At 45.3% G+C, this 24,676-nt stretch overlaps 1 protein-coding gene across 5 annotated transcripts in view; it reads right to left on the bottom strand.

The window, feature by feature from the left end:
- USP46 (ubiquitin specific peptidase 46) overlaps positions 1-24,676 on the bottom strand; it is a 46,636-nt gene that overhangs the window by 18,804 nt on the left and 3,156 nt on the right. For all 5 annotated transcript variants that reach the window (XR_008597727.1, XR_008597725.1, XR_008597726.1 and 2 more), the window contains exons 2-3: positions 2,995-3,075; positions 553-766 (exon numbers count right to left, since the gene is read on the bottom strand). Coding sequence is in view for 2 of the 5 variants with exons in the window: in XM_054989727.1 (XP_054845702.1) it covers positions 553-766; positions 2,995-3,075 (295 nt within the window). In the remaining 3 variants the exon portion in view is untranslated. The remainder of the gene's footprint in view (positions 1-552; positions 767-2,994; positions 3,076-24,676) is intronic.

Genomic DNA, 24,676 nt, shown 5'->3' with positions numbered 1-24,676 from the left:
AGTGTTATAATTTCTAATACCATGCAAATATTTCCTTTATTGTATTGTCGAAGGCTTTCACGGCTGGAGAACAATGGTTGTTGTGGGTTTTCCGGGCTGTATTGCCGTGGTCTTGGCATTGTAGTTCCTGACGTTTCGCCAGCAGCTGTGGCTGGCATCTTCAGAGGTCTGAAGGTCTGAAGATGCCAGCCACAGCTGCTGGCGAAACGTCAGGAACTACAATGCCAAGACCACAGCAATACAGCCCAGAAAACCCACAACAACCATCATTTCCTTTATTGTTTTAAAAATGTATATACCACCTCTGACTTTGCTCAAAGCAGCATACAATAAAAAAACATACAATAACTGATCTGAACTCAGTTGCTCAACTATAAACAGAAACTCATACACTTAAACAGCTCAAATACCCCCAAAATAAAAGAGAAACTGTTTGCCACGGAGATCAGAGGAAGCCAAAAGAATTCAGAGATTTGGCCAGAAGCTTATTTGAAATAACGTGGCCTTGGGATTGGGGCGATTGTCTAGAACAATATTTGAGTCTGTTCTTACCATTCTCCTTCCGTAACCGTGAGATGAACTTTTTGGGTGGAATCACGCCAACTTTCTTCTTCTGTGTAGCAATACTATGGAAAAGATCCGCCAGACAGGTCAGGAGGTTTTCCTTCTTTTTCTGCTGGGCCTTGTATGCCAGTACATTCTCCCGAAACGGCCGGCAGAAGTACAGAGCTTGCAGGACAGAGTTGCAGTAGCAAGTGTTCCCAAACTGCAGAAATAAAGAGGGGAAACCAATTAATCTCTGTGTTACGCAACACACAAGCATTCAATCGACCTGCCTCTGGATATTCATTGTAAAGTGGCTGGCACAAGGCATAACTAGATGTGGAGCCTTCAAATAAAAGTTGCACAAATGTGAAACAGGCGTCTCCAATTCTGTTTTGTTATTCAGCATCACGTGTCTTCACAAACAGGGATTTTATTGCAGCGCTTCCCAAAGTTTGTGTTAAGGGGACCCCACCTTAAGTTTGAAAAGCTCCTTGTGATAAGTCATAAACATGCTTAACACACAACTCATTTTCTTTGCTTTGGAACCAGGCCCTTTTCAGATGCAATTTAACGGTCAATGTGGTAAGACGGTGCGTAAGCTTTCATATCTACATCAGGCTGAGGGCAGTAGTGCAACTGGACATCAGCCCTGTTTTATATCTGCATACCTGGATGGCATTTGACACAGGGTGCCTTCAAGACAAGGCCTTTCCCCCCTAAAACATCCAACCTGATGTAGAGTGCTGCAGAACCAAGTTTCCACATTGTTTTGCGTCATACTGATTAGTCCTAATACAAGATATGATGTGGCTTTTGTGTATGGGTTTTGCTATGGACCAACACAGCTACTTGAAACCTCTTTCCCTACACCCGCCTCTCTGCTCGTTAACTGAAAGTGCACCCTAGCTCTGGCCCTGCCTCTGTGCAATGGCTGGTTTGCAAGAATCGTACATTAGCATGCAAAAAGTGTCCATACTGATGCTTGCTCCTTAAGATCAGGAATGTTTGGAAAGCAGTGTCCTCTATCACTGGGAGGCATTGTACATGTGAACATTTTCTCCATAGGCAAGACCCATGCACACGAGCCAGAAATCTGAGAAGCAAGGGGCAAGACCAGCTTACTTATGCCCGCTCCTAGCCTCCCCGTGTTCAGTCAATGTGCTGAGGGGTTGTAGGTGGAAGGTACAGTCCATGCAATCAAGGAGGCTGTGCATACAAATCAACACCACACAGCCCGATTTGATCGTGGTATCCTATGCACAGGAAGGAGGTACGTGGATGGCAAACATGAGCCCAGTGGTACCTCACTGATACACACTTGTCAAGATCACAACAAAATCCTTTGAGTGCCATAAGCACCACTTCCAGGTCCCTCCTGTCTTTGCACTGCCCAGCTCCCAAACGTCCCCTTCCACTGAGTCCTATATATGCATCCATTAAAGCAATCTTCTGTACCATCCTAAACAGACTGACAGCCTTCTAAGTCCGTAAAGTGAATGGGCTTAGAATGGAGATGTTGCTCAGGTTTGCCCCATTAAGTGTGAAACTTTCCCTCACCTGCATTTTTCACTATTGAAGAAACATTGTACTCCTTTATTCGGGAGCAGTAGAAGCAACATGCCTTACTTCAAAGGTATTATCACTCCTGAGTAGGGATCCCATTCCCCCAGTGGGGGCGGAGATCCCCCACTTTCACTCTCCGCCCCCTGCCTCCATTTACCTGGCCAGCAGGGGAGGAAGGCACGGGAACAGGCCTCCTGGTCACGCTCTCAAGGTGGTGCGATGTCACTGACGTCACTGCACCTGCTGGAAGCACTCCTGCACTTTGCCACAGGCCGATTTAGGCCCTAAACTGGCTGAATTGGGCCTGTTTGAGGCCCAAATCAGTCTGCTGTGAAGTGGGTGCACCCCTGCGCCTGTGCGGTGATACCACCAGAAGTGACATCACCATGGAGGCATGGGACTGCATGCACACAGTGCGCATGAGTACAGAATTAAGAAGGCAAGGAGGTAAGAGCTTGGCCTCCCCCCACTCCCGCCGGGAGGGTAAGGGGACCTGGCAACCCTACTGGTAAGAAGATATGAGGAAACATGACTGTCATCCATAGGCAAAACTGCAACCCCCCTTCTTTTACAACCAAGCTTCAAAAGACAATGCAGTTATGACTTCCCCTGCCCAGTTCCTCCCTCCTCTTGTCTGCTCCCCTTGTCTTTTGGCACATCATCCTGTCTCACAGGCATTAGGGAAAATGAATTTTTCTTCCTCCAACACGCAGAGTCGAGTCGGAAGGTGGACAACAGAAGGGGAGGGGGGATCTGGGTAGATGCTCAAGCTGCTGCTTCCTTCATTACAGGTTTTCAGGGTTGTGAGCTGGAAAACCTAAAATGTGATTGCAGAACTTGACAAAATGCCCTGGATAGTTTCTGCAGCGCATAAGTAATACTTACATTGACCAATCCAAAGTAGTGCTCATTGATTGGGAATTGCTCTGGCCCAATGTCTTTTTCCAGAGCAGAGGCATTGGTGCCCTAAAGAAAAAGAAACAGCCAGTTATTCTCTTCCATATTAAAATATCATATGGGGGGAGGGAGATTAACATCTCTTGCCATCTGCTACTGCCTTCTCACAAAAGTGGGCCAAGCAGGTTGCCGGCACTGCTTTAGACCTCCCTGAACAACACTTGAAAGAGTTTTTAGCTCCTTTCCCACTGTCAGTTTTAAAGGAGCCTGTGCGAAAAACAGAAAGGTTTTAATGCACGATAAGATTTTGGAACGAATGGACCAAGAAGACTGTTGAACCATCACATTTCAACTTCTCTTTTATTATTCATATTTGATTTTGGCCTTGCAACCCTTACTCCCTAGGGGACACCATACAGTAAGATACACTTTATGAAAACCTTGGTTAGCCGACCAAAACTAGGGCAGGGAGCAGAACGAGCAACCTGTTCTTTCTGACATGTAACACTGGAAAGGAGCAGTAAAGATCTCTCTCACTTCACATCTACTAATCTGTCACAATCTGTTTCTCAAATAGTCAACAGATCCCAATAATTTCTGATACTATCCTGTGTTGTTAATTTTATTTACTATATTTTTATCCCACTCTCTGAGGATCTCACAACGGCATACATCAATCTCCCCTCCTCTAATTTGTCCTCACAACAACCCTATGAGGTAGGTTAGGGTAAGAAGGAATTACTGGCCCAAAGTCACCCATCAACGTTCCATGGCAAAGTGGGCATTGGTTACCTTCCAGATCCTAGTCTGACACTCTAAGCACTACAAAACATTGGTAACCTCCAAAATCTAACTTAACATCTCAAGAAGAGGCTGGATGAATACTTGTCAGAGATGCTTTAGGCTGATCCTGCACTGGGCAGGGGGTTGGACTAGATGGTCTGTATGGCCCCTTCCAACTCTATGATTCTATGATCTCCTTCCTGTTTCTCTTATTTGCCTGCTTTACAAGGGTTGGGTAGGGTTTTATAGGCACTTATTTCTCTGACCTAGATTAGTAGAGTAGTAACTGATTTTTCTCAGGAGATGAACGTTTTCAGAGAACTGGAACAGCTGGATGTAGACTGAGAGCTTACAGAAAGCTTGAAGGATTAAAAAGCAAAGTACTTTGCTTACAACTGACAGCTGATAGTTACAAAAACTCCTCCATACCAGTTCACTGTCAGAACATGGCCGTCGTCACACGGGCATCTGTTCCGTTAAATTTACAGCATATAGCGTCATCGCTGATATCGGCACAGTAATGTTTCTATGGGTCACCTCGCGTTTCTTCGCGCTCCCAGCTGTCCACACCTAAGCGCTCTGTTCCGTTCTCTCTAATGGGCGCAGAAGCAGCCCCCCCCCTTTTTAAAAAATTCTTTTGGCGTTTAATTCTGCTATAACGGAATAACATTAGATAAACATGCCAGTAGCCCAACCGTAATGTTTAAAAAACCCGGAAAATGACTGAACATGGCCATTTTTAGCGAGGTGTGGTTTTGGGTTAAAATAAAAATTTCTCTAATGGCAATTGAGTCATTTTTACTTGTTTTCTTCAGCAGAAAATTTTCATTGTGTGATGTCGTTATAGCGATATAAGGACATTATTACAAAAAAAGGGGGGGGAGTCATGGAAGCAATGGATTCTGGGACTGAGGAGAAAAAAAAGGGTGGGCCTATGGCGTGACGAGGCAAAAAACATCGATGTGAAGCATTCACACTGAGGCGCAAAATATCGTGACTATCAAGCACAAAGCAGAAGAGAGAAAATCGCATCAGTGTTGGAATAAGGTGGATGTTTGCTGGGAAATTGCCCCATTTTCGCGCTAAATAGAAGCCGTGTGACGACAGCCCATGTTCCCTGTTATTGAAACGCTGGCTACAAGAAGTTTTTATATCTGCTGTCCCAGTGGCCTCCACTCTCTCTCCTTGAAAACAAAGGCCTGTATTGAATGTCTTGAGGAAAACACAGTATCTCTGCTCCCCACTGAACACGGAGAGGGATAGGCAAGCACACACGGCAACAACGATCTTTTGTGGATGCCTCTTGTTCTTCACATACTTTGTTCCTAGGGAATCTCTACTTCAAATTATATCATTCACTTCCCTGAGAGGACCAGGGGTATGGGCAGGGCTTTTTTTCAGCTGGAACGCGGTGGAACGGAGTTCCGGAACCTCTTGAAAATGGTCACATGGCTGGTGGCCCCGCCCCCTGATCTCTAGACAGAGGGCAATCAAGACGTGTCTGGAGATCAGGGGGCAGGGCCACCAGCCATGTGACCATTTTCTCCGAGGGCAACCCACTGAGTTCCACCACCTCTTTTCCCAGAAAAAAAGCCCTGGGTATGGGTATGTTTCCCCCCCGCAATAGATGTTTCAGGTCCTGACAACAACGGCAGAGCCTTATAGGCTAACTTGTCACCCCTGGGAAGTTTTGTTCTACCAGAAGAATGATCAACTCTCAAACTTTGAGGACTAAACCAAATGTGACACCGAGAATGCTATGTATGGAGCTCCACGTACTTTTTCAAACAATTCAATTATTAGGTGCTTGGAGACCCAGTCTCTGATTGAAGCCATGGCATGAGACGAGTGGGGTTTTTAGCTCCCCCCCCCCCCATTTCCCAACCTAAATTTTTATTTTACTTATTTAATTTAAATTTCTATTCCGCCCTCCCCGAACTGGCAGGCTCAGGGCAGATTACATTCTGTAAAACAGCACACTAAAATGCTCATATATTACCATTTTAAAACAGCAATATAAAACAGTACAATATAAATATTTAAAAGATCCAAGAAGCAGTGCAGGAGTAATCAACTGACCAATCATTCTGCCACCTAATCCTCTGTATTAAAATTTCTTGCGCAGTTTGTTTAAAAATTTGATTGTGGATGCCTCTAGTAGGGAGGGTGTTCACTTCTCTTTGGCTGGTGGGGGCCCAGCTCAGCCTCAACCATATGTCTGGCAGAACAACTCTTACAGGCCAGGCGGAAGGATAACAGATCCTGCTGGGCCCTGGTCTCATTGGACAGAGTGTTCCACCAGGTTGGAGCCAGGACCGAAAAGGCCCTGGCTCTGGTCGAGGCTAAGCGGGCCTCTCTGGGGCCAGGGACCACTAGCAGCTGTTTGTCAACTGATCGAAGTGTCCTCTGGGGCACATATAGGGAGGGGCGGTCCCGCAGATATGCTGGTCCCAGTCCACATAGAGCTTTATAGGTAAGTACCAAAACCTTGAATCTGATTTGCTGCTCCACTGGCAGCCAATGCAGCTGGCACAATACCGGTGTTATATGTCCACTGCTAGGCACTCCGGTGATGACACGCGTTGCTGCATTTTGAATCAGCTGCAACTGCTGGATCAGACTCAAGGGAAGCCCCACGTACAGCACGATACAGTAGTCTAGCCTACAGGTTACCATTGCCTGGCTCACTGTCGTTAAGTTGCGGGTCGAGAAATACAGGGCAAGCTGCCTGGTCTGTCAAAAATGGAAAAAAGAAGACCTGGCAACCGCTGTGACCTGACCCTCCATTTTCAAGGAGTAATCTAGGATCACCCCCAGGCTCCTGACCCTTGGGACTGGTGTGTGCAATGCCCCATCGAGGGCTGGGAACCGGGGCCCCAAATCCACACACCCATGGCTCAAGTACAGGATCTCTGTCTTCATGGGGTTTAATTTCAGCCGTCTTTGCTTCAACCATCCGGTTCTGGCTTCAAAAGCATACTCCAGGATATCTGGGGCTGAGCCAAACCAGATGTCCACCAGCAGATATAACTGGGTGTCATCAGCATACTGGTGACACCCAAGTCCGAAACTCTGCACCAACTGGGCAAGGGGGCACATATAGATGTTGAACAATAATTGGGAGAATATTGCTCTCTGCAGCACACCGCATATCAACGGGTGGCGGGATGACAATTTCTCCCCCAGTGCCACCCTCTGTCCCCAACTGTGGAGAAAGGAGACAAGCCATTGTAGTGCTGTCCCTTGTATTCCCACATCGGCAAGGTGGTGGGTCAAAAGATCATAGTTGACCGTATTAAATGCTGCCGAAAGAACTAATAATATCAGCAGCGCCAATCCGCCTTGGTGTAAGTGTCTGCGGAGATCATCCGTGAGGGCGACCAGCAATGTCTCCGTCCCAGGTGGAAGCTGGACTGGAAAGGATCCAGGGCTGAGGTATCCTTCAGGAATCTCTGCAGCTGTTCCTCTGCCGCCTGCTCAATCACCTTACCCAGAAACGGGAGGTTTGAGATTGGGTGGTAATTGACCAGGTTGGTGGGATCCAATGATGGTTCCTTTAAAAGAGGCCTCACCACAGCCTCCTTTAGCGCCCTGGGAAACCCCCCAGACAAGTTGATAATAGCCTCCAGGGAACCCCATAGTCCATCGACACTGGCTTTCACCAGCCACGATGGACACAGGTGCAGGAGGCATGTGGTAGGCCTCACTGCCCGCAGGATCCTGTCAACCTCCTCCCCTGAAAGTGGGCTGAAATGATCAAATATCGGCCCAGAAGATGGCCAAGGGGCCTCTAGTTCACATACAATATCAATCATGGCCGGTAAATTGTGGTGGAGAGACAGGATTTTATCAGCAAAAAATCTCGCAAAAGCCTCGCAGCAAATGTCCGAATTCAAGTTTTGATGGTCTCCCCCTGATAGGGAGACCAATGACCGTGCCACATTGAACAATTTTGCTGGGCGAGAGCTAGCTGATGCAATGGAAGCAGCATAAAATTGCTTCTTTACAGCTTTCACTGCCACCTCATAGGATTTCATAAGCGCCCTATAAGATGTTCTTGCTTCCTCGTTACAAGATCGCTGCCACTATGCTCAAGCCGTCTTATTTCACGCTTCTTCTGCCATAGCTCCTCCGTATACCAGGGGATTTGGCAGGCATGGGGGCGAAGAGGGCGTCGGGGTGCAATTTCGTTGATGGCTTCAGAGAGCCAGACTTGCCAGTCCTCCACCAGCTCATCCAACGAACCGCCGTGGAGCATCGGCTCCCGCAGAGCATTCTGGAAACCAATCGGATCCATAAATCTCTGTGGGCAAGCATAAATTAGCTCACCGCCCTTGCAGGGGGTGGTGGTATATCCAACCGAGCCTGCAGGACCGTGTGGTCTGACCACGGCACCAATTCTAACTCATCCATAGCCACATTCATCCACATCCCGAAGATCAAATCCAGCGTGTGGCCTGCTTTATGTGTAGGAGCCGATACAAATTGGGCAAGTCCTAGTGCTGCCATGGCTAACACCAGATCTGCAGCCTGCACAGAGGTGGCGGCATCGACGTGGACATTGAAGTCCCCAGGACAACCAGCCTGGAGTACTCCAGAGCCCACTTCTCCACCACCTCTAGCAGGCGCGACAGGGTGCTGGTGCGCTAGGTGGTCAGTACGCCAGACAGATAGCCAAACTTTCCTTGGCACTCCACACTAGTCCCACACAATCAATGCCAGAGATCTCAGGGACGGGAAGTGGCCTGAAGGAGAAAGCCTCTCGAATGAGGACTGCCACCCCTCCCACCCAACCTCCCGTTTGGGACTGATGGAGGATCGAGTACCCTGGGGGGGAGGGTCAGTTCTCCCAAGGTGACCATTTCGCCTTCCCTCACCCAGGTCTTGGTCACGCCTACCAGGCCCTTATCTGCTGCTGCAAAGACATCTCACAGGGGGTTGGTCTTATTATTTATGGACCTGGCATTGCACAACACCAGTGTAGAAGGGGGGCTTATTTTCCTAGCCCCAATACCTGCGTGTCTCAGGATGGGACGCAAGTAAAGCAGGCTCAGGGAGTAGCTTCTGCCCTCATTAGGGTTGCCAGCCTCCAGGTGGTGGCTGGAGATCTCCCAGAATTACAACTGATCTCCAGACGACAGAGATCAGTTCCACTGGAGAAAATGGCTGCTTTGGAGGGTGGACGCGATGGCATTATACCCTCCCCTCCCCAAACCCTGCCCTCTCCAGGCTCCACTCCCAAAATCTCCAGGAATTCCCAACTTGGACCTGGCAACTGTACGCTGTGTAAATACTTGTATGCTTCCCCATTGGCCAAATAGAGCATTGGGCTGCTTCAGGTGAGCAAAAGGATGTAGGAGGGTTGGCTACCCCCCCCCCTACACACACACACACACACAAAATCCTGGCCTTGCACCGTGGCTTTGAATGGAATTGGGTGCTCACAAGCATAACTATATTTTTAAATGCTAAAAATCTGGTTCACTGAACTATCGGCATTGTGTTTGTTTGGGCCCTCATGACTCTAGGCCACATTTGTGACACCAAGGGGCCAAATTGAGTGCATGCATAGGAAGGGCTCAGAAGTTGGTACAGAATGCTATAAGCCCTCCTGTTCTCAGTTGTGTTCTCTATCAGTTTTACAGCAGCTCTGAAGATGAGTCGTTTCTGCTTAAGATACAACCAAGACACCCTTTAAGAATCGGGGAGAGCATCAAAGAAGATTCTTAGGTGATGGCCCAGACACGGTGACATTCTCTGTCTCGAGAAGCCCTTTTGAGCTCGCCTCTTTCAATACTTAGAAAGAATAATAAAACATTCCTTGTTATGCACACCTTTCACGCTGCAGAGGATCAAAGTTATAAGAAGGGAGCTTTAGTTAAAAACATAGCTCTTGTAGTTTAAAATGATGATAAGAGAGGAGAGAAAGGGTTTTTTTAACACATCACAGTTTATGGGGGTGGGGGGATTGCCATTGTTATAGATGATCCTATTTGGTTTGCTAGTCTTACTGATTTATGTAATTTATGTAAATCATATTAATAATTTAATTACCTCTCAGTGCCGGTTATGTTTATTTCGTGATTGTATTCTTATTAATAACAATATTTATAATTTATAAAGCATTTCAACACCTAAGCGCTGTACAAAAATAAACATTTAAATTGATTCCACAAGGAGGTTTTGGCATCCAAACGGGAATGGGAGATTTTGGAACAGCTGCACAGCCATGTCTTCTAATCATTCACCTCCTAGATTTTCCACTGCTTTGATGCACTCTGCTTGTTGGAAATATCTCACTCAAAGTTCCTTCACACACTTTGTAGATGGGAAGATGTACATTTTTAAGGGTCCCAACCACATTGGCACTATTTTCCTTGCCTTAGTCCATCCAGAGTTATAAGATGCATCTGCACATTTCCCCTTATAACACAGCAATGAATAGGGCTAAAGCGCTCTGTTTTCTAAAGAAAAAATGAAAGCAGGAAACTAAGGAAAACTAGCAACAGATCATGCTATTATTATATTATGGTGATCTGTCAGGTATCAATTTTTAAAGGCAAGAAATAAAACCTTTTAGGCACAGAAGGAAAACGTTGGCATGAGGGGTTGGGGGTTGAGGCAGGGAGAATGGCCCCGGTGTGGGTAGGATCTGCAAAAATGCACACCTGGACCGTTTCCAGACGGCTCCCCACTGCTCGGAAGAAGTCGGAAGATCGCGGAAGATCGCGTTTTCTCGTGCGACGTCATGTGACGTCGCGCAAATCTCGCGCGAGAAAACGCAATCTTCCGTGTTTTTTTCGCGATCATCCGGCTTCTTCCGAGCAGCGGGGAGCCGTCTGGAAACGGCCCTTCCCATCACACCATGTCCAACTGTGCTATGACTGTGATCTTTCCAAAAAGACTGTATGTAAGCAGCTTTGGGAATGATTGCAGCCAATCACGGAAGCAGAATGAAGTCACGTGGATGCTTCCGAAAACAGTACTGTCGTAAAAAGTCCCAGGTGGAGCAAAACATCTATGTGGAAACAGTCCAGATTGCCAACCGAGATACAGGAAGTGGAAATTCCTTACCTTATGAGGAGTTCCACGCAGCTGGTACTGGAGAAAAATGTTTTTCATTCACATGATGTTCAAGCACATGGAACAGCAATCTTTGTCAAGACAAATGCCATACAGCCATAGCACACAAAGTTGATTTTGGCTGCTTTGCAACACTTTATGTTAATTAAGGGCAGCAAAACCACCTGTCTGTCATAATGGCTGCTGCAGGGGGAAATTTTGTTTTTGTTGCACAGATTATCAAAAACACACAGACCAGCTTTGTCATCCAATGGGACTTTCTAATAGCCACTTTCCATGGTTTTGCACTTGGCATATGGCATTCTATTGATCCTTCTGCTTTTATCTTGCCCTTCCTTCAAGGAGTTCCTGGTGGCATACCTTTAGAGTAGAGTTGGGATCTGTGGCTCCCATGGTAGAACATCTGCCTTGCATGTACAGGGGGGCAGGGAGGGGGAGATCTCACTACTGAATAATCATGTCATCTATCTAAGGTTCTCTGATAGGTGTAAGTGACTGAGGAACGTCTCATGTTCTGTTGCCTCTCTACAGTTAAAGCAGCCAGCTCAGCATTGGAACATGCATGGTGACAGCATTAAGGAGCAAGCGGCCCCATCGCCTTGAAAAAAAATTACCAGCACGCAGTCCTGAGAGCAGAGCCTTTACTTTGCATACACTCACACCATGCATGTCACATTGGCATGAGCTAACTTCTTAGACAGGGATACAGGTCAACCTCCTGTCCAACCTGCAACTGCTACCTTTCTGGTTTTCCCTGCACCTCTCTCTATTGTAACATTCAGGCTCTGTTTTCTAAGTTTTCATTTTCTTCTAGGATAGAACCTCCCTCTCGCCTTCTCCTCCTCCGGAATGGATAGGGTTGCCAGGTGAGGTCTGGAGTTCTCCCAGAATTACAGCTGCTCTCAGGACTAGGGAGAACAGTTTCCCTTGGGCAACCCCCGCCCCCAGCCCTTTATTTATGCCCTGCCTTTTCTCTCCAATGGGGACCCAAAGCTGCTTACGTCATTCTCCTCTCCTTCATTCTGACCTCACAACAACTACGTGAGGTAGGTTAGGCTGAGGGTGTGTGACTGCCACAAGGTCACTCAGCATGTCTCCTTGGCAGAGAGGAGATTCGAACCCAGTCTCCTAGATCCCAGTCCAACTTTCTAATCACTACATCAAACTGGCACCTTCAGAGGCTGGACTCTATGGGTCACATTCCACTGATGTTCTGCCCCTCCAAGCCCTTTCCTCCCCAGGTGTCAAATTTCCAGGAATTTCCCAACCAGGAGTTGGCAACCATAGGAATTAACACAGGAATTGACACAGAAGCATAGAATCATAGGGTTGGGAGGGACCTCCAGGGTTATCTAGCCCAACCCCCTGCACAATGCAGGAAATTCACAACTCTCTCCCCCCCTCCCCTCACACACCCAATGACCCCTGCTCCATGCCCAGAAGATGGCAAAACACCGTCAGGATCCCTAGCTGAACTGGCCTGGGGAAAATTGCTTCCTGACCCCGAAGTGGCAATCGGCCTTACCCTGGGCATGTAAGAAGGGGCCACGAGCCTGCCCTCCCTTTCATGATCTGCCCAGGTTCACAGAATCAGCATTGCTGTCAGATGGCCATCTAGCCCCTGCTTAAAAACATTCCAAAGAAGGAGAGCCCACCACCTCCCGAGGAAGCCTGTTCCACTGAGAGACCACTCTGTCAGGAAGTTCTATATGCATGAAGACACACGTATACCTCACCATCCATTTTCTAGTTTTGTCTTCTTTGCAGTTTCTCACTTTGGGCTCAGAGTTCTCCCTCTAGCCCCAGGCTTCTTGAATCTTGGGAAAATCTCTTGTTGCTTTATTCCAATCATTGCAGTGATGTTTCTAACTGTAAGAGTGTAAAGTGCTGTCAAGTCACAGCAGACATCTGACAGCCCCTCATGGAGTTTTCGAGGCACGAGACGTTCAGAGGTGGTTTGCCATTGCCTGCCTCTGCTCAGCGGATTTCCTGAGTGGTCTCCCATCCAAGCACTAACCAGGGCCGAACCTGGTTAACTTCCAAGACGTATCTGCTTAAAACCTATACACATTTGTTGCTACAACAGCTGGCTTACTACAAATACCTGCTCCTTTAAGGGGGTCTACTCATATGAGTAGTGTTGCATTAGAGAAAAGCAGAATTCACTGAAGATTTTTCCTTGTTGTCTGCAGTTAGAAAAACTATACCTTGCCATTTTTTCAACCACGATTCTATGGACCGTACAATTGTTGTAAACAGTTAAATCTTCTACGTACCAGGCTTACAGGGCAAAAGCATAACCCTCCTCCCACTCTCCAAAAGGTGCCAGCTTGCTATAGTTGTAAGACTTTGTAACGTAAGATGAGAAGCCAGCGTTGTGTACTGGTTAGGATCGCACAAAGACTGTGAAGCAGATCCCCATGAAACTACCTGGGTGATCTTGGGTCAATCACTCTTTCTGAGGAATAAGTCACATATTACGAACTCCTCATAACCTCCATGAGTATTTTCAATCTGCACATTCTAGGAGTTTAAGTAGGACATTCCTGTTCTACTAGGGTTGCTAGATGGGATCCAGCTTAGTACCAGACCCTGGGGACTTAACTTTCACTCGTGCACTTCTGGAGTGGCGTGAAGACAGAACTGTAGGAAGTGAGATGTCATCACGCCAACACCCCCCCCACACACACACATTTCTGGGCACCACTCCTGGATGGCACCGTGCAGCTGTAGAGGGGAGGCCAGGCACCTGGGCTGGCAGGCTACTTTCCAGACCCAACAGCAGCACCATGCAGCTGCAGGAAACTGGGCACCAAGCTGGGCAATCAGCAGGAGAGGGGCTGGCCCAGGTGTCCAGTATCTGGGGGTCATTTTCCCCAGACAATCCCCCCGAAGTACCAGTCAGTCCGGGCCAAAACCAGACACCTGGCAACTTTTATCTTTCTATCAACAAAGGAAGGGACTAATCCCGGCTCCTGGAGGAAGGATCAAATAAAAAGGCACTTAATACATCGTCACAGCAAATGTTCTTAAAATACACGGCTTTTTCTATATTCTGTTGATTTGTCTTCCCTAGTTTAATGCTGAATTTATCCAAGAACAGTGGCCTTGAAACCTACTGAAAAACATATGCCCCCTGACCCCTACTAGGTGAACACTGAAATGGTATGGAGGAATTCCACACGATAACACCAATTGTTCTGCCTTTAGTAAAGGTCAGATGTTTAAAAACATAGAAAGCAGCTTAAAGTTTAAGGCAAGAAATAAAATTCAAGTTGGGATTTACTCAGATTTACTAGAGATTCTCGCTGCAGGGACCAACAAGCATTCTAACAAGTCAGCAGGCTCAGTAACTACATGATGATGTGTGACAACAACGATCCTTTTATGGCTTGGCAAAATATTTCCTTGAACTTAGATTATTTGAGTATTCCAAGTCCCAGGGAGGAAAAGGGGATGGAACATAAACCAGATTTCAGCAAGATGAGAAGATTATCAACGGCAGTAATATGATTTTTCCCCACCATCTGCAGCTGAATTGCAACAAATACTTAACTCAGAGTCTCTGGATCTGAGCAGGAAGATTAAGAAAGAAAGAGAATTGCACTGTAAAGGATTTCAGTAGCAATCAGGAAATGGCAGCTCATCTATGGTCCCACATGGTACATGCTTCGCTTATTTGCCCTTTTTCACAGACACATGTATATATGGCTGTGTGCCCTACACTGGTGACCCCAGGAGCTTTTTGAGGGCAGAGCGTGAGGAGAGAATTATAGATCCCTTGCTGCTCTAGGAATTCCTCAGATCTCTATGGCAAAGACTATAGAGATTGGAGAAATTCCTAGAGTGTTGTGAATGTAGCAAATAATCTGGAAGTGATGTTACCATATCAATGACGGCATTCCTCTTCCGTTTTCTCCTTCTGCAAGAGCAAATGATAGCAGGGGAGAACCCAGCAAGGGTAAGAAGTTCCAGTCAACCTGGTAACACTAAGGGCATAATGATTTCTAATGGATATTTTGGGAAGGACCATGACTGAGTGTTACAGCATCTGTTTTGCATGCAGAAGGTCCCAGGGTCAATCTTCAGCACCTGCAGTTGAAAATATCAGGCAGTAAGTTATGGGAAGCCCTGACTTGGATAGCACAGGCAAGCCTGATCTCATCAAATCTCGGAAGCTAAGCAGGGTCGGCCTTGGTTAGTGATTGGATGGAGACCTCCTAAGAACACCAGGGTTGTATAGGTAGGCAATGGCAAACCAGCTCTGTGAGTCTCTTGCCTAGAAAACCCCTTGACCATAGATGGGCGGAGGGGTTGTGTACAGGGCTTGAAAAAAAGGATTGACAGAGAAGAACAACAGTGCCTTCTTTTGGAAGTAACCTATACTAAAAAATTCCCTATTTGCTACGCAAGGCCTCAGTACACTGGGGACTTAATTCTGTGGTTTACCTAGCATAATGATTTATACAGACATATAAAATTTTGAGAGAATTACTTTATTTGAGATTACACAGAGAAGACTGCCATTCTATTAGGTCAATTGTGTCTCTTCCAAAGTGGACACAGCCCACCCTCCATTCTACCTGACCTTGTTAATTTCTTTTCCAGTGATCCATCCAACCCTCCGCCAAAGTCGACATCGCAAGGCAAGCATTTTGTCTCTGCTTGATCTTCGAAATGAAAATGTTCACAGTGACAAAGTTTGCAAACCTGTCACCTACTAATATTCAGTCTCAAACGCCACAATCTTTTAATTTATTTATTTTTTTAGTACATTTTTATGCTGCCTCTCCAGGAACCTGCCTGAGGCAGCTTATAATAAAAAGAAAACATTAAAAGGTTCAAGTAGTTCAAATCAATTTTGTCACTTCAAGAATGTTACAAATCCCCACTGCAGTCAGGACACAGGACTGGAAAAATGATACTTGCAGGCTGCCAATTACATCAAAACAAAGATCCTCTCTATTCCTCTGACTAACCAGGGCCGTTTCCAGATGGCTTACCTTCACCCGGGACGTCGCGCCTCGTTGCGGGGAAAATGCGAAATATCATGTTTCCTCGCGTGAGTTTTACGCGATGTCAACTCGCGTAAGGAAACGCGATATTTCGCATTTTCCCCGCAACGAGGCGCAACGTCCCGGGTGAAGGTAAGCCATCTGGAAACGGCCCATATTAGAGCCAGCTAATTTCACACTGTTTATTCCCAGTATATAGTACTAATTTCAACTAGACATGACAACACAGAAATTTCCAAATAAGGTAAAATAAAAATCAATAGAAGTCCATGAAACTTCCAAGATGTCCAGTTACAACATTATGACAGCAATTTTTTTAAAAAAAGTCAACAAAATATTTCCAAACATAGAAACCTAAAATAACTAACAAATATAACTTGATTAAAAGGTTCCCCCAACAGAGAAAAAATATAAATAGAGCATTTAAGTGAGACTTGGTGATAAATTTTGTTTCATGCAAGCAAAACAGCAATACTTTCAAATACTGAATTATAGTCTGCTAACAAGATACTCAAACCAGTATTGCCAGATTTTTTAGCACTCTCTTAGCCTCCTTCATTAAAATCATTTTCTTTCCTTCCTGAACAATATGTAGTCATTCAGTTGTATTCTTGGAGCTATTTCAGAGTTAGGGAGAAAAATCTTGTATGGGAAGCCATGTCCTTACATGAAATGGCATGCAGCTGGTGACAATTATTGTACAACCAAAAGGCTGCAATCCTAAGAACGCTTTTGTGGGAATCAGTTGTAATAAATAAAAGTGGCACTTACTTTCCAACAGACTTTCTTAGGATTGCTCTCTAGTAATACCACCCTAAGCATAACTCTGTTTCCAGGAAGAACACTTCTGATTTATGTAGTATCCTGTTGCTTAAGAACTCCAAGCACTTGTCTCTGTCTCCTGTACAGAGGGAGTTCACAGCTCATTAACCTTTCTCTCTAATCAAGACCACACTTGCGCATGTGGATGTACTCAGCTGCTTATACATGGTGGGCATTTGATTAGCCACGTTTTCCCACTAAAATTACATCTGAGCATATATTCCAGTGTGCACATGTGCATGATTGACTTGCTGGCTGCAGGTAATTACCTATGGAAAAGCTGTTCATATAGAAGTTATGGCCATTTGACCTTCCCTCCATTTCTTAGGCTGGCATACTATTACTAAAAGTGGGGTCATAGCAGGTTCTACACTTGCTGCAAGAACCTGGCTTCCTCCCAACGTCACAGCTGGCATGATAAGACATTTTTCCCAAGTCAAATGCTAGCTCAGCCCCAAGCCCCCAGTCCTTCCCCCCACCAGCCATGCTTCTGCAAACTGCTTGCCTCTCCCTTCTGTCTTTTCAGAAGCCTCCCCTTCATGCTTCTCTCTCCATTTGTGCGTTCATCTTCCACTCTGTGTTCGCTCAAATGGAAACATGTTAAAAAACAGTCTCTGGACTGCTCTCACATGGGGGGGGGGCGGGGGGAGAGAGATGGTTTGCAGTGGATTTCTGCAGCAACTTCACCGAAGTTGTTTCAGCAAACAGCCCAGGAGAGAAGAGGCAACGTTTGTATACGGCACAGTGAGGGCTGTTCCCGAGCATACCCCTCTTCAACTGTGCTCCTGTGAAAAGGAGTATGGACTAGTAATGGGCAGCAAACACATTATTACAATGCGCAGATGCAACAGAATGTTGGTATACAACAAGGGGTATGATGAAACTTACAGTGAAATCCTAAGCACGCTTACTCCAGTCTAACACTGGAGTAACTCTGCTTAGGATTTCACGGATAACTACTTTGGAGAGGAGGTGTTAAGCCCTTGGTCCCTTACAAGTTTCTCAGCTCCTCTTTGAAGAAGCGTGATTTGTAGACATGGCAGTACAAGTACCATCAAAGAAAGCTGGCGAGGTATGACAGGAGATCCTGTCACAAGCTGTTATCACCTATTTTAAATACTTCCTAACAATCTCTGGCTTGTCTCCATGAAATGGCTGAACATGTGTGTCCGCAGCTGATCAGAGCCACCGCTCATCAGAAAATATGCCTGTGGATTAAAGGTAAAGCATTCAGCCCAGTTTTCTGCCCAGCTATAATACGGTTTCTTAAGTACTGAAGGAAAATTGATTCTCTTTCTAATCCAGAAATATTAAAATCAGAAGTACAATACTTTAGGAAATCATACCGCATTGGTGAGACAATACTAGGGAAGAAGTACAGATAGTAACTCGGAGGCAGAGCAGCATTCTTGCAGGTGCGAGGATTTCTACCCATGGAATGCAGCTTTCTCACCTTTCCTGTTCCCACAACAACCTGAAATGTTCCCCCAATCCTGATCCTGGGGGTTCTCTGTCCCCAGGGAAAGTATTGGGGGGGGGTGCATTTCAGGGTGCTGTAGGAAAGCAGAAGTGGGAAAGCTGCACTCCCTGGGTGGAAATCCTTGCATCTGTGGAAACGCTGCTCCGGATCCAAGCCTATGATTTACTGCAGGGATTCTCAACTTTTCTCATTCATGTGAGTTACAGAACAATCCTAGGCAGTTTAATTCAATGGGCTGAGAAGGGTGTAACTCTGCTTAGGGTGGCACCACTGAACTCTTCCGTCTTCCTCATGGGTGTCACTGAGGATCTTGCATTAAGTTTTTGTAGGGCGATGGAAATCCATTACAGTAGAATAATGGGGACTGCTCGGTTCCGTGAGGATGTTCATAGCTCTCAATGCCCTCATGAAAAAGTGCTGGTCATCTCAGTGGGGCCGTGAGAAGGCTCCATTCTCTGCTGTTAATGAATAGGTAAACCAGGCATGCTGGGTCATCACCTGAAGGGAACACAGTGACTTTGTGTAACTAGACTTACAGAGCCTGAAAATGAGATGGAATGAAAAATAGTTTACCAAGGAATTATTAAATTAAGTATTTTCACCTATCTTGATTTCCCCAAATGGTAAACTTTTTGAGTTTCCCAACTGATGAAGTTATGGAGAGCGCTTTTTGTGTCATTTTGGTTGGATTTTGCTTTGGCCAGATCTTTTGTTTTTGAATTTTACTTTGGACTGGTCCAGCTGCCTATAAAAGTGAAAATAAGGGAAGCAGTTTGTTAATTTATTTTTATTTACTTGCTTCATTGATACCCCTACCTTCCTCCTCAACGGGGACCCGAAGTGACTAACATAATTCTTCTTTCCTCCACTTTATTCCCACAACAACCCTGTGAGGTAGGTTAGACTGAGAGTGTGTGACTGGCCCAAGACCACCCAGCAAGTTTCCATGGCAGAGCAGGGATTTGAACCTCGGTCTCCCATATCCTACTCCGATACTCTACCACTACACAATGCTGAGCTCTTAAGCCTATGGAAGGAGGCAACGAATGCAAAAAGTGTGGAATTTTTCTGTTGTTCCCACAACCAACAGGGCATGTGGGGAGCACAAGACTGCCTATGTCATGTCCATTGCAACTGGAATGGAGCAGGAAGAGAAACATGAATAGGCAAGAATACTCTTCCCTCACACACAAGCTTTCCACAAGCGGGATAAGCAGGGTTTTTTTTCAGGGGGAACGTGGTGGAACGGAGTTCGGGAACCTCTTGAAAATGGTCACATGGCTGGTGGCCCCGCCCCCTGATCTCCAGACAGAGGGGAGTTGAGATTGCCCTCCGCGCCGCTTGGCGGCGCGGAGGGCAATCTCAACTCCCCTCTGTCTGGAGATCAGGGGGCGGGGCCACCAGCCATGTGACCATTTTCTCTGAGGGCAACCCACTGAGTTCCACTACCTCATTTCCCAGAAAAAAAGCCCCGAGGATAAACATTTGAAAGTGTAGTCCTTCCCCTGAATTTTGAAGAGGAATAGTTCCAGGAGTACTGTACCATGCACTGTTTCAAAAGAAGTACCAATTATATCCTGAATTGTTCTTCCCTCTCCCCTTTTGTACATAAACTCTACGGCATACAAAAATTAAGTCAGGGAGTAGGTAATAAGCAAGATGCTTTCATCACCTGTAGTGGTTTCTTACTCTTCAGTAAACAGGCCCTGTTTCACATGCTGAGAAGTCCAGCAAGCGGGCCCAACACCAACTTTGCCCCACTCTGCCACCTTTTGCTCCTAGTGGGAAGGGCTCTGTGAGCTATTACACCTCCCTTGGAGCAGCGACAGAACGATCATCTTTGAGGGAAAGACTTTTTGAATTCTATCCTACGTTGGCAACATTCACAGCATGAGAGAGGCTTACATGTACTTTTCAGTATCATATGTGAAAATGTCTCAGACTCTCAACCCTGGGGGGAGGAAATCCATATTGTTGCTGTCTATACACAGTCCTGGAAGCACAACACATTGATCTCCTGTGGAAAGGCAAGACAGTAAAGGTTTTGTGAATGAAGCTTCCAGGTTTTTTTTTTAATTCACCTATCAGGCATGAGAGGACCCAAAGCCAGTTGGGACTGTTAAATGAAGTCTTATTCCCCCCCTCCCCATTTCCATAACCTGACACAATCCTGAGAATCTGCTGTTTGTTCCATTGGAGAAACAAGGGATGATAGATACAGGAACCTCGGTGACTGCCTCAATGAGGCAAATATTGGGTCCATGGGTCCATTTCAAGTCAAGAAAATGGCATGGGAGAACATCTCTTTCCCCTCATGTTGCAGGCCCATTCATGGAAGTCAGCCTCCATTCCCAGCCACTCATGGTGGCAGAGAGTGCCCTCAAATCATAGCTGACTTATGGCGATCCCTGGTGGGGTTTCCATGGCAGGAGACTAACAGGTGGTTTGCCATTGCCTGCCTCTGCAACCCTGGTCTTCCTCGGAGGTCTCCCATCCAAGTACTAACCAAGGCCGACCCTGCTTAGCTTCTGAGATCTGATGAGATCAGCCTCACCTGGGCTGTCCAGGTCAAGGCAAATGAAATGAAATCCTGCCCTCAAGTCATAGGTGACTTATGGCGATCCCTGGTGGGGTTTTCATGGCAAGAGACTAACAGAGGTGGTTTGCCATCGCCCACCTCTGCAACCGTGGTTTTTGTGGTTTCTTCTCACATCCAGTTACTAACCAAGGCAGATCCTGCTTAGCTTCTGAGGTCTAACAAGATCAGGCTCACATGAGCTCATATAAGGCTAATTATGCTAGTCTATCTGTGATGGACAGGAGGCTGTTCTGCCCCTGAAAGGCAGAACAGCCACAGCTGCTTCATCCCAGGGCCTCTGGAGTGCTGCCCCAGCCTCCGATCACCTTTCAGAGGGGGGGGGGGATGGAGGGAAATACAGAAGCAGGTTGTTGGCATCTGCCTTATCAAAAGAGCATGCTGGAAAAAGTGGGCAGAGTCCCAGCAAAAAGGTGCAGCAAGAGAGGAAAGCCCGCCATGACGTGCTTATTAATCACAAAATCTTTTTTTTTTTAATTTATTGGATTAGAAATCAATCTATATTATACTCATTACAATCAATTTCCTTTAGATATTCCAGTTCTAACCCCCCCTTCCCCCCCTTTTGTTGACTTCCAACAGTTTTCCAACCCCTTATCCATTTTTCCCCCTACTCATTTCAAACTTATATTATTCTATTAAACATATACTTTCACTCTCTTCTAAGCTTATCTATTATAACACAGTGCTATCTCTGTTCCCTTTCCCACTTAACTTATCAACTAAGTATTACATTCGTGGCCTATATCCTTTAATGATAATAATCATTTATCTAATTTTTGTACTCTATACTCTATCTTACGCATTCTAGTCTCATCAATATGGGACAAACAATTTGTCTCTCATTCTACATAACTTTAAGTACTTCTATAATCATTTATATATATTCAATATAAGTCAATCAATTTGACTCATACGCTATATGTTACTCTTTACTTCCTTCTACATGTCTTATATTCATTCTATTTTGATTGTATAACTTCTCCATTATCCAGTTGTCTGCCTGTAATAATCAATCAATTTGACCCATACTCTACATAGTTCTAAGTACTTCTATAAACACAATATACATTCGGCATAAGTCAAACAATTTAACTTATATTCTGTATGTTACTATACATTTCTTTCCCAATTATCTGCCAGAAATAAAACTAGTTAATCTCTAATTACTTAATACTATATGTAATAGTCAAATAAAATAGTTGCTTAGAATTTCTCCTTTAACTTTCCTCCCCCCCGGTAAAGTCACTTCCCTCTTCTTTTGTTATGTTTCAGTAATTTTCAAACTGCCACAGTTCTCCTCCCACCTCCCATTTTTTCACCAAATATTGTTTCAGCTTCTCCCAATCCATGTTAAATTGTCCTGGATCAAGGTCCTTATTAATCACAAAATGGATATCATTTATGTAAATACACTTTAGACAAGATTAGATATAAGTCAATATGTTCATACATTCATAATTACAAGAAATCCTTGGTTAGTATGATAAAGTGTCTGAGTGCAAAATATCAATAAATACTTAAACAGGATTAGAATACTCAGTATCAAGGCATATAACAACAACAACAACAACAACACAGTAAAGAGTCCAGTAGCACCTTTAAGACTAACCAACTTTACTGTAGCATAAGCTTTCAAGAATCACAGTTCTCTTCATCAGATGCATGGAGGGTAAGAAGAAACTGGCCATATATATATATAGGTGGTGAGGGGAGGGGGGAGTAGATGCAAATCAGTTTGCTTCTGATGAGATCAGTTCACTTCTGTTAATAAAATCAGTTACTTCTGATAATGAGATAACCATTCACAGTCTCTATTCAAGTCTGACAGAGTCAAATTTACATATGAATTCCCGTTCAGCAGCTTCCCCTTGGATTTTGTTTTTGAGAGGTTTCTGTTGAACTACGGTGACCTTTAAGTCCTTGATGGAATGTCCTGGTAGATTGAAGTGCTCTCCCACTGGTTTCTGGACGTTGCCATTTCTAATGTCAGATTTGTGTCCATTTATTCTTTTGCGCAGAGGTTGGCTGGTTTGTCCAATGTACAGAGCAGAAGGACATCGTTGGCACATGAGGGCATATATCAGATTGGAGGATGAGCAGCTGTAAGAGCCAGAGACAGTGTAGTTGATGCCATTGGGTCCTGTAATTGTATTCCCTGGGTAGATATAGGGGCAGAGCTGGCATCTGGGTCTGTTGCAGGGCCTGGTACCTGTGCTGGTGACTCTGCTGGCCAATTCATGGTTGTGAGTGAGAAGTCGTTTAAGGTTGGGGGGCTGTCTGTAGGCAAGGAAAGGTCTTCCACCCAGGGCTTCTGAGAGAGAGGTATCATTTTCCAGGATGGGTTGTAGTTCACTGATGATACGTTGGATGGGTTTGAGCTGGGAGCTATAGGTGACAACCAGTGGTGTTCTGTTGTTAGTTCCTTTAGGTTTGTCCTGGAGCAGGCTGTTTCTGGGTACTAGTCTGGCCCTGTTGATTTGTTTCCTCACTTCATTTGGTGGGTACTGTAGTCCCAAAAATGCTTGTTGTAAATCTCTTAAGTGGGAGTCCCGATCAAGAGCATTGGAGCAGATACGATTGTAACGTAAGGCTTGGCTGTAGACAATTGACCGAGTGGTATGTTTAGGATGGTAATTGGAGGCATGTAGATGTGAGTATCTGTTGGTGGGTTTCCGGTATAAGGTGGTATTTATCTGTCCATTATGTAGTTGTACAACAACAACAACAGCATTCAATTTATATACCACCCTTCAGGACAACTGTACACCCACTCAGAGCAGATTACAAAGTGTGTTATTATTATCCCCACAACAATCACCCTGTGAGGTGGATGGGGCTGAGAGAGCTCCTAGAAGCTGTGACTGACCCAAGGTCACCCAGCTGGCTTCAAGCAGAGGAGTGAGGAATCAAACCTGGTTCTCCAGATTAGAGTCCCACAGTCTTAACCACTACACCAAACTGGCTCTCAGTTATAATCTGGTCATACAAAATTTGCATATTTATAACAAAGTCATCCTAGATTATGTAGTCCAAAGACAGGTCCATAAGAGTATGACAAGGTAAATCCATAAGAGTTTTTATGTATTGCTTTAAATAGTTAATGATCTTGTCCTTTACTCTTTTTGCAGAGTATGGCAGGGCAGGGTATAGTATGCCTTGATACCGTGTATTCTAATCCTGTTTAAGGATTTCTTGTAATTACGAATGTACGTACATATTGACTTATATCTAACCTTATTGTCTAAAGTGTATTTACGTAATTGGTACTGATTTTGTCATTGATTTTGTGATTAATTAGCACATCACGGTGAACTTTCCTCTTATCAAAAGAGCAGGCAGTATCAAAGGTGTGGTAGTGGGGCAGAGAGGTTTAGCTCTACTGCTGGGAGAGGACAGAATACCAAATTGTGAGGTCTGTCTCAGGTGATGAGCAGACCTGGTACCATTTAGTCTGACTCTTGGGAAAGGGCAGGATGGTGCGGATGGAATTCTCTATGTGAGACGATCCTACCTGGTGGTTAGGGAGTGAAAGCCGGCTTATAACTATAAGCATTAAAAGGAATTTAAAGCACAACCGGAAGCCGTAACTAAAATTTCTCAGCCGTGCTTCCCTGGTGACTCTGGAGTCTTGGGCTGCTGTGCTGTTTTTAAAAAAAACCACCTGAACACAAATAAATCATTTTTGTGGTTTTGTTAAACCTCTTGCCCCAGTGATCTCTGTACTCTTCAGGTACAATACAAAAACTACCTCACAACAGTGAACCCACACTTGATACCATAAGAACATTTAGCAAATGAGGGGAAGAGTAATGTTTTGCCCTGTTGTTTTGAATCTTTTGTTAAACCTTCAGCTTTGGACCCTCCTTACTTAAACCTATACCTCAGGAG

The sequence above is a fragment of the Eublepharis macularius genome, chromosome 10 (genome assembly GCF_028583425.1).
Source record: "Eublepharis macularius isolate TG4126 chromosome 10, MPM_Emac_v1.0, whole genome shotgun sequence".
Classification (NCBI taxonomy): domain Eukaryota; kingdom Metazoa; phylum Chordata; class Lepidosauria; order Squamata; family Eublepharidae; genus Eublepharis; species Eublepharis macularius.
Note: the sequence above shows the minus strand (reverse complement) of the source record. Positions and strands in the feature narration are given on the sequence as shown.